A 10,383-nucleotide genomic window follows, 5' to 3' on the forward strand; every position below is an offset into this window, starting at 1 on the left:
AACAGCGATCCAGAGAGATGGAGGGCTAGCTTTCACCTTGCAGTAAGAGCGACGGCCATCTTGTCACGTCGATTCGGTGCCATCTCTTACTCCATCATCTTCCAATCCTCACTGCTGGAGGTGGTGATATACTGCTATACTTAGGTACTGGTACTGGTACTCGGTAATGGTACAGTACATCCAGAGAAGGGCAAAAAAGAACAAGAAGCTTGAACAGGGACAACGCTGCATTTATTGTAAAACCAGCACTCCCGCTCCTACTCCTCAGAACCCCTAATAGCGAATGAATTTTCCGCTCGGACTATCCAGATGCCTTTCTCCTCTTCAACTTTCGCCTTACTTTTCAACATATTATGTAACCGTCATTGGTCCACGTCGATGCCCTGCGGAAGGTGGATCGTCCTCCAATCCGGGTTTGTCACGTTGGGTAGCCATGGATCCCTGTTTCATTTTTCCGTATCTTTACCGTATATGTTACCCGACCGCCTTTGTGCCTGATGACAGATCATAGCTTAGGCTATTTGCCTGAGGATGAGAGGGTAACGTAGTCGAATAGGAAATGTTCGCCAGGAAATAATAATCCTCCACAACTCATAACTAGTGTGTGTTGGCCTCCCTGAGTCATTCCCCCGCGCTCCTCTCCTTCCAATTGACTTCGGGTTCAGCGGCTTGACCGCTCCCCTCATTGCCAAAAGATGAAGTCCACAGCACTCCGCTTGGTCGTGTTCGCTGTCCTGTTTGTTCTTGTGACGGCCTGGACTAAGGAAGGTCAGCTACCCTACTTCCCCTATATAATCAGTATAACCCTAACCGCAATCCATTTCCAGACTATGAAATCTTCTCCCTCCGCGATGAAGTAGCCGCGACAGAGGGTACAAATGTGACATTTTACGGTGTGTTATCTTGTGTTCCCCTTTTCCCTCAATGTACCATGTTCTGACAATTCTACTATCGGCAGATTTCCTCGGTATCCAACCCAATGCGAACCAGGACGACATCAACAAAGCATATCGTAAGAAATCTCGCCTCCTACACCCGGACAAAGTCAAACGATCCTTCATCGCCAATGCTTCCAAGGATAAATCGCGAGCCAAAAACAAGAAGCCGGGCGTCCATGTCAACCAGGGCCCGAGTAAGCGAGAGATTGACGCTGCCGTGAAGAAAGCTCATGACCGTGCGTCCCGCTTGAATACCGTTGCGAATATCCTTCGTGGGCCGGGCCGGGAGCGTTATGACTACTTCTTGAAGAATGGCTTCCCCAAGTGGAAGGGTACCGGTTATTACTATTCGCGCTTTCGTCCGGGGCTAGGATCCGTCTTGACTGGTCTGTTTTTGGCTTTTGGAGGTGGTGCCCATTATGCTGCATTGATCCTTGGTTGGAAACGCCAGCGCGAGTTCGTTGATCGGTATATTCGTCAGGCGAGGAGGGCTGCATGGGGAGACGAGCTGGGGGTTCGTGGTATTCCAGGCGTGGATTCTGCCAATGCTACCGCAACGGCCCCAGGCCCAACACCAGAAGCGGAAACGAGTGCAATGCCTATCAATCGCCGCCAGAAACGCATGATGGAGAAGGAGAATCGCAAGGAAACCAAGAAAGGAAACCGGGCAAGTTCCCGAAACTCTGGTACCGCGACCCCGACAGGCGAGTCCGTGGAGCCGTCCGGAGAGAGAAAAAGGGTGGTCGCGGAGAATGGCAAGGTCCTGATCGTTGATTCCGTTGGCAAGGTGTTCTTGGAGGAAGAAACGGAAGATGGCGAGCGGCAAGAATTCCTACTTGATATTGATGAAATACAGCGCCCTACGGTGCGCGACACGATGCTGTTCCGGGTGCCCATCTGGTTTTATCATAAAACTGTTGGCAGATTGCTCGGACCTTCCAGCGCCGTAGGTGGCGAGATCGTCGATGAGGAGCCGTCCGAGGTACCGGAAGAGGCTGTTGAGCAAACAAACGACTCTGCTGTGGCACCTAAAAGCCGAGTATCGAGAAGACGAGGAAAGCGCTCTCAGAAGTCTTGACGTGACTGGTATAGAAACTATCCCGTTTTCTGTGTTACTACTCATTATCTTTAAATTTTGGATCCTCGATGCTTCCAGGAGCCGTCACTCCAAACATGTATAAATAACTGTCCAGTACCCTAGGTATAGAACTCCATACCATTGAGCCCTTCGCAGTCAATTGCACCACTCCAGGAGTAGATATTGTTAGATTCAAACAAATCACTTTAGATGTATCTACACACGCCAAAGAAAAAAGAAGACTCCTAGTAGAATTGTAACTAGCCATCCAATATCACACAAAGTCAAAAAAAAAAACGAAAGTGAATATCAAGTACCGAAAACCAAGTATATATCCATGTCATCATTGTCATCATGATCGTAGGTTTTTACCTTCCGCACATCCATCATACCATTCATTTCCCAGAGAAGCGCTCTGCTAGACCACGCAGCCTATATTGAGATATAGCGCGCTTCACTCCTTCCTTACATGATCATCTTCGCAATGTTCATAAATGAGCTCAAATTCTCCATGATGCCGTTCTTGCCCCCCTCTCGGGATTGTCCACCTTGACCGCCAAAGATGTTCTTGGGCAGACGAATGCCAATCATGGCGAACAGTTTCTGCAGGACACCGCTTGTAAGGAGCGGTATGAGAACCAGGAGCAGCACCTTGATTGGGTGCTCACGGACATACTTGGAGATGTCACGTAGCAGTCGCTTGATGATATGGACTACTTTTTGGACGAAGCCAGACCGAGGTCGTGCTCGTCGCGACGACGAAGACGAGTAGACCGATGGACTGGATCGGCCGGCGCGGCTGCGGCTGCCTCCGCCGTTAAAACTAAGGATTGAAGGAGCAGAGTGCTGGGGGCGATGGGTGGAATACGTTGACCGGCGGGATGGAGAGCGTTTACGGCCCGAGTGAGAAGAGGAAGCGGAAGAATGTGTATCAAACCAGCCCATTTTCTTTCGGTAAACCTTTCGGCTCGCTTACTGCGTATGCAAGAAATTGGGAGAAATTAAGCTCATGCGAAATGCTTCCCTGTCCTGAGAGCAAGATGGGTGGAAATGGTTTTAGGGAACGTGCGTGCGTGTCCTCGTATGCAGCTCAATTGCGGCGGTGAAGCAGTAGCTAGTTGCGGAGTTGGTTACTGCAGATGCGCACAATTCCAGATTCTAGGCTTTTTGCTGCAGCGGCTTTGTCTCCACCGCTAGAGTCCAGAATTGTTTAGACTATGTGGAAGATTGAGCGGAGAAAATCCAGAGCTCGTTCCACTGAAGTAATACGACGAGAACAGGATTTCCAAAAAAGTTTGGGACTGGACTCAAAGGAACCAAAGTCTTGAGAGTGGAAAAGCTGGAAGACTAGTAAGGGGAAGCAAGAGAAGGAAATTAGATTGGAATGAAGTGGAATTGATTTGTGGACGGTGGACACACTGACTCTCAGCAAGACATAGTACACTTATGCAACAAAGTGGGTGGCTGGAGGCTCCGGGCGCTCCTCATTGGTGGGGGTGCCCAGGAACCTCATCTCGTGATGAACTTAACCAGAAAGGAACAAACAAAAGAGAAAATTGACAACAGTAAGATGATATTCAACCCCTCAGAGTGGTGTATGAACTCCCTTTGCCTACGCTCATTGCTGTTTCCAGTGTATATGCACCTACTACTGGCACTAATACTAGTACAAGTCGCCATCGTTGTTAGAACTTGGCACGGTCAAATCGCGCCACCACTTTTCGCAGCCCCAGGAAAGTCACTTTGAATAGATTCCCAGAATGGCTTTCCACCAATCTGCATGTCTTTGAATGCAGGGCATGAGAAGTTCAACAATGGTATGGTTATCGCATCACTGATCACATCCAATGGTATAGACAGGGTCTTGTACAAGCCTGCGAGAGCGTTAGGGCTGAGGAACTTCAGGACTTCAAACGCAAAGCAGAGGAGGTTGTTCTCCCTCAAGAGCGTAGTTAGGTTGAAGACACCACCTGTGGCATCAGACAAATCGATCCCTGTGAAACTGTTGACGGTTCCAGTGTTCCCTCCAATACTAATCTCATTAGTACTTGTCGAAAAATCTGTCGACAGAAGCAGATGCTTACCTTCCAAGCTCGGGGTACTTCAGGAGCCAGTCGAGGGTGTCAAGGTTGAGTTGCACCAGGCCATAGTCTACTGGAGTCTTATACCAGTTCTCAGGGATTCTCTCCCATCCTTCTCGATAGGTGAAGTTGCCCTCTTCGCCGTAGATGGCGAAGAAATTACGAATTATTTCCTTAGCTATTCAACGGTTAGTTCAAGCCGTCGAGGTGGACTGCCAACCTTGGATCTTACTCAAAACACCCTCTGGATTATCTTGTGAATGATTTCGAAAAACCCTTGCCGGGAATAGATAACCGGCATTACGCGCAATCAACCCGGTCACTGGCCCGTAGTAGAATTCCGGATTCGTCTGCTTGGTTTGGTCCAAACGAATCTTCGCTCGTTTCGCCATCAGGTCCATACTGAATGTGCCGTCCATGGACATGTTGTACCATTCCATGAACTTGCTCATGTTGAGGGCGTGGTTGTTACCGGCTGTATAGAGGTCATCGCGCGTATTGGAAGAATCGGATTCAATAAAATTGTGGGAGCCAATGAGGCCTTGTGGATCGCCTACGACAGTTTAGAGATATATCCCAGCGGGATGTTCAGTGAAGGACGAACCAAGGAGACCGTCAAGGTTTCCTAGAAGATTGTTGACGCCTGTATCCCTTCCCCCGATGGAAAAGCTGGGATCTAAGGACAGTGCATTCCCTGTCCAGACTGTACCCATCGCGCCGAGGATCGTTGCAAGATCGACTCCCATCCCGTATACTATAGTCGTCAATGTGGTAAATTTGGCGTCTAGGAAACGAATATAAGCCTACCTTCATTAATGGCAGCAACTACGTCGGTGAACTAGGAATCATCAGATATGGACGCCTGTGGGTCGTTTGAGACGCAGGCCGTTCACTTACAGACACGACACCGCTGCGAGGAATATATCCATGGTTCGCCAAAGCGTTCAGACCAGGACAAGGTCCACGCTGATTACCTTTCTCAAAATCTGGAGGCTGGAATGCATGGTCCCCCGTGACTTCATTTTAATAACCGTTCAGCGACGCTCATACACGGTTTATATAGAGAGACATACTATCAATTGGAGAGGCCATGGAATCCATCAGAAAACGCTTGTGCATAGCCGCGTTGACTTGATACTGCATTTTTGAATAAGGGCAACATCTTTCGTTAATATTTTTCATAGTCGTCATGTTTTCGACCATGTTCTCTTCTGTGGGGAGGCCTGTGATCAAGGACCCCAGTCCTAGAGTAATTAAGGGTAGAATCTCTCTAGACCGCCTCATGGTTCGAGCAAATAACAACGATAGATAGTTCGAAATGAAGGACTAAAAGAACAGGCTCAAATAACGAATGGCTGGTTAAGGGCAAAAAAGGGAATGCACTGCATTTAGCAGTAAAGCGTTACCGCCGAACGTAGAGACAAAAAAGAAGTGCAGTGCTTTTCGGACCAGATAGCAACGTAGAGTCTCAATAGTATATAGATTGATGAATCGTAGGCCCTTATAGCATGTACGAAGTGCTTACAGACTATTTCGCTTGAAAGGACGACTTTTGGTTACTAATTTCCTTTCCCCTGAGACGTCATAAGTACCGAGCTCGGGGTGGCTTCTTCAAAGATAAACCATTAAAGTACTCCAGTGTGGGTGCCCCTGACCTGCCCCAACAATCCCCCCCTTCTACTAACCATAAAATTCTAGTTACTATAAACTACGCTAGGTTAACTGGCGAAGGATCGCGGCCCTCGGGTGAGAAATTACTGTTAGTCTGTTCCATAGTAGAATTCTAGTTTAGACTTTTACCATAAGAAATACATCACTGAGCCAGGCATAGAGAATGAGAAAGCTTAAGTACTTTTCATTCTATTGGCAGTTTTCTTCAGTTATTCAGATAATCCGATTCCACACTAGAATAGAGAAGGGGGGGGAGATAAACACCACCCCTTTCTGGGTAAAAAGACAAGAAACACCAGTGTCACAATATCATCACAATATATCATACTAACTCTCAAATGGTCTAAAATTGAAGATCCCATATAAGTTATAACGGGCGTTACCACTTAACTGGCTCTAGCGGTTCTATTCCTTTTTTTTTTTTTTTTTGGACAGGCTAAGAACAGATAACCCGTCCTATCCAAAGACTATCGATCGTCATACTTCTCCATTTTAACTAGACAGAGGGTGCAAAATTGTCTTCAGATCTTGACAACTTTTTGCACCGCGCGCGCACGTCATTCTTGGACCTTAATTCCTTGAATCAATCATACTTCAAAAGCTAATTGTGTAAATCTTAAATGCTTATAAATCAATCAATTCTTGAATTCTGTATAAAGTTCTGAAAGCAGCACTATCTAAAGCATATAAAAGTCCCACTTTTTAAACCGATTACATACGGCTTGAAAACACAATTTTAAATATTTAGAATTATCAAGTTCTTTCTGAAGGACTGACTCAAAGGGACTTTTTCTACTAGTCATTCAGATTCTATTACATAACTGTTAACTTAAAAAGTATAAAGGTCTTGTAAGAATATATATCTAAGTTTTACTCCCGACTGGGTCAAAAAGTTACTATAATCAGACCCTGGCGTCTGATCTGCCAAGGTTACGTCGTATATACCTTTGCCGTGAACCCGGTGCCGCTCTTTCAGGGAAGGCTTATCCCGAGCCAATTCGTATATGGTCACTGTGACAGAGTTGCATAAAGGCTCTTGTACCAGTCAGTGACTTAATAACTATCTTATATATGACCAATGGCATCATTTTGTAAGCGAGAACATAGACTACTATTGGTTGATAGTCGTGAAATATAGTACGGACCAGCGCAAGAACCTTTAGTGTACACCTCTGCAATATAATAAGAAATGGTTGAGTTAACTATAGGCATTTAAAAACTGGTCGATTCTGGAAGGATGGCACGAGCACGGCCCAAAAGGGTGGCAAGAACTGAAGACAACTTTGCATGCAATAAATCTCTTTGTCTCCTGTGTGGATAGGGTTGAGTGCCGATCCTAATTGTCTTTAAGTTAAGAATTAGGGTTTGTCCAGGCGTCTTGCGGTGTTTCCCCAAGTGCCACTGCCGCGCTACATTGTACAGCCAACGGTTCGGGAACGGTTACCCATCACTGACACGGGTTGCTTCCTTCGTATGCTTCCTGGAAATTACAGCACTCCACCGGTATATTTCTGTGGTCAATATGCCGTACTGCATACAATGAATCTTGGGATTGTCCATGTTTCGCGGACGTGCGGGATCAACTTAAATCCATTCTAGTCGAGTAGAAGAGACTGGTCCTTCAAGCTGCACACATTTCAACATGGGCTTGTGTGTGATCGATGATATATTATATTATATCTTATCGTGTTTTACATGTGTTTATACTGTATAGTAAGTATAGTAAGTATATTTATTTATTTTTGATTGCCCTCCCCTCAGCACTGAACCAAAGTACCAACAACCCCTTATCCTTGTTCTGTGAAAATCAGAACCAAAAAAAGATTGGCTATGGACACCAGAGAGTAAGTAAATTCTGCCGCTGGTTCTATTGGGGCTTCTATCTTGTACAATCGGGGGTAGTCATGGCAATTCAAATAGCCAGATCCAGCCCATGTATATATGATAACGATGTCTGATGGGCAGATTAAGCCCACCACAAACGTGGAAATGTTCGGTGTTTTTCTTTTGGTACTGTTCGAAATCTGTACGTTATTCTGATCATCACCTCATCCACCTCGTACATTCATGTATTCAACTAAACCATCCGGGTGTTGACGCGTCATTTTGTCCACATCCTGATAAATGATCAAGCGCCCTTGGATATGCCATTTGCCTTTTCTTTTCAACATTCACCTTTAGTCACTCTTTCACCTTTTAATTTTTACGTTCCCCTTCTTTCTCCTTGGTTGCTGCTTTCTTTCCAATCAAACAGGAGCAGAGCCGCCGAGGATGAAGCTGGTTCTTCCAGTGATATTGCTGGCTGTAGCATTTCCTAGGCTTACCTTGGCAAATCTACAGGAACTAGCAGCTGCAATACCGCGATGTGGTGTAAGCACATAGCTTCACATTGGTATGAAGAAAAGCTGACTGATCTAGCTCAATTGCATGATCTCATCTATTGCAGTATCTAATTGTGCAGTTACAGACCAGGCCTGTATATGCACAGATCCCGCTCTCACTGCCAGTATAGAAATATGCGTTGCAGCAAATTGCACCATCCGGGATTCTTTAAGTACGTTAATATCCTTGACCCTTAACATCTCCAATTAACTGTATGTAGCGACCAAAAATGTCTCGATGACAGCCTGCGGCCAGCCAGTGCGAGACCATACAAAGGTAGTGTCCATAGCGGGCGTTGTTGGAGGAATATTGGCCTTTGTAGCATTTGTTCTTCGAATAATGGCAAGGATGAAGTGCTGTGGTGGTGAATTTGGGTTGGACGACTGGATAATGGCAGTGACCATGGTATGACCTCTCCCAAAATTCAGAAGAAGGGCGCAAGATATCTAACTAGGACTCTACAGCTGCTTGTAATTCCGCTCTCATCGTTATCTGTCGTTTGTATGTACACTATGATTGCCCAGTAGGGAGCAATTACACTGACGATGGCACATAGTGGCTGATACGGGCCTCGGTAAAGATATCTGGACGCTTCCCTTTGATAATATTACCCGTATTCTCAAGGTTAGTAAGACGGGTATCATTAGTTACAGCATAGGGTGTACTGATTTAGGAGTATTAGATATATTTCTTCGACGAGTGTTTATACCTTAGTATTCTACCATTGACGAAGATTTCGATTCTTTTCTTTTACTTGAGGGTCTTTCCAAAGCGCTCATTCCGGAATGCTGTGTACACTGTGATCGTCCTCAATGTTTGTTACATGATTGCATTTGTGTTGATTTCTGTATTTCAGTGCCGGCCTCTCGATGGTGCGTGGCTCCACTGGGATAAAGAGCACCAGTATCAGTGCAACAACATCAACGCACAGGGCTGGGCGGCTGCCATCTTCAATATGGTTTTGGACTTGGTCGTCATGATAATGCCTCTCCGTGAGCTCTACCACTTACAGCTTTCCCTGCGGAAGAAGCTCTTTGTGATGTTTATGTTCAGCCTTGGTATCTTGTAAGTGTTTGAAATGGAGCTACTACTAATCAGTTTACTCATACGAAGCAGTGTCACACTGGTCAGCATACTACGACTGGAATCACTCATTCATTTTGCAAATACCGACAACTTGACCTGTAGGTCCACGCTGCCTTGATGAAGGAATACCAGTGCATAGTTGATTAACTGACCACACAGGGGACTATGTCCAAGTCGGATACTGGAGCACCATCGAGGTCCACGTGGGAATTATTTGTGCCTGTCTACCGGCTATCCGCACATTACTGACCCGCATCTGCCCCAGCATTTTTGGTGATACGAGGGCTCAGACCAGCACCAGTCGGTCGGGGGGCGCCAGCTCTCGGCTAGAAGGCGTGTTGCAAAGCAAGCCTAAAGTGAAAGGAGATGATTCGGACTTCCTTCCCCTTGTAGACATGGAAAACTCCAGCCAATTTGACTTGCAAAGACACCGGTGATCTTAAACCTCAAATTTTCCTTGCCGGATGCATGACCGCTCATTAAATTACTTTGGACATTCTTCATGAATTCTTTTGTCTATGGTCTTGACTTCTTTGCCATTGCATTCCTTACCGAGGATATTCTGCATTATTCTTCTCTCTGCACCATGATATACCCTTCTTTCTTATCACTTCTTAAGTTAATATTAATACATGTGGATCCTAGAACAACTAAGGTAGACTAGCCCTCGGGTTCAGACTTCCATAACCTAATTTTCAATCTGAGCACGTCTAAAAATTAAAATTAACGTACACCACCAGCAGTGGGCCAGAAAGTCTCGGCCCGGGGACGTCAACTGTTGGGGTCACTATCAACTTCCAACAGCCACTACCAGCCAGATTAGACATCGTACTAGTAATACCTATTAACTGGACTTGGAAGCTCGGGCGAACTCCGTCCGACCGTTGAGAAATTGAGGCTAGATTCCATATACGTGTTATACTCCGTGGCTACTTTCCATCCCGTGCGCAGGAAGTGGAACCCCCTCAGGTATGGCACATTTTGTGGGTTTTGTTTCTTCTACGACTCGGAGTCAGTCGACACCACAATTGGTTTGACCATGCCCTCTTTTCTTTTCTTTTCTTTTCTTTTCTTTTCTTTTCTTTTCTTTTCTTTTCTTTTCTTTCTTTCTTTCTTTCTTTCTTTCTTTCTTTCTTTCTTTCTTTAT

At 45.8% G+C, this 10,383-nt stretch overlaps 3 protein-coding genes across 3 annotated transcripts; 2 read left to right on the top strand and 1 right to left on the bottom strand.

Moving 5' to 3' along the window:
• Window positions 1–695: 695 nt before the first annotated feature.
• On the top strand, window positions 696–2,016 carry ABOM_011797 (putative endoplasmic reticulum DnaJ domain protein Erj5; the record flags this gene model as incomplete). The annotated part of the gene is made up of 3 exons (XM_022538925.1): window positions 696–768; window positions 828–893; window positions 959–2,016. The coding sequence occupies 3 exons, from the start codon at window positions 696–698 to the stop codon at window positions 2,014–2,016; spliced, it is 1,197 nt and encodes a 398-aa protein (XP_022383163.1).
• Window positions 2,017–3,717: 1,701 nt separating this feature from the next.
• Window positions 3,718–5,381, bottom strand: ABOM_011798 (peroxidase family protein; the record flags this gene model as incomplete). The annotated part of the gene is made up of 6 exons (XM_022538926.1): window positions 3,718–4,048; window positions 4,101–4,275; window positions 4,330–4,650; window positions 4,905–4,935; window positions 4,995–5,083; window positions 5,171–5,381. 6 exons carry the CDS (start codon window positions 5,379–5,381, stop codon window positions 3,718–3,720), a joined length of 1,158 nt encoding a protein of 385 aa, XP_022383166.1.
• A 3,108-nt stretch (window positions 5,382–8,489) lies between these two features.
• ABOM_011799 (putative integral membrane protein) lies at window positions 8,490–9,673 on the top strand (the record flags this gene model as incomplete). The annotated part of the gene is made up of 6 exons (XM_022538927.1): window positions 8,490–8,555; window positions 8,615–8,651; window positions 8,707–8,774; window positions 8,833–9,215; window positions 9,264–9,334; window positions 9,396–9,673. 6 exons carry the CDS (start codon window positions 8,490–8,492, stop codon window positions 9,671–9,673), a joined length of 903 nt encoding a protein of 300 aa, XP_022383165.1.
• Between the last annotated feature and the right edge of the window lie 710 nt (window positions 9,674–10,383).

The sequence above is a fragment of the Aspergillus bombycis genome (assembly GCF_001792695.1).
Source record: "Aspergillus bombycis strain NRRL26010 chromosome Unknown contig00205, whole genome shotgun sequence".
Lineage (NCBI taxonomy): Eukaryota > Fungi > Ascomycota > Eurotiomycetes > Eurotiales > Aspergillaceae > Aspergillus > Aspergillus bombycis.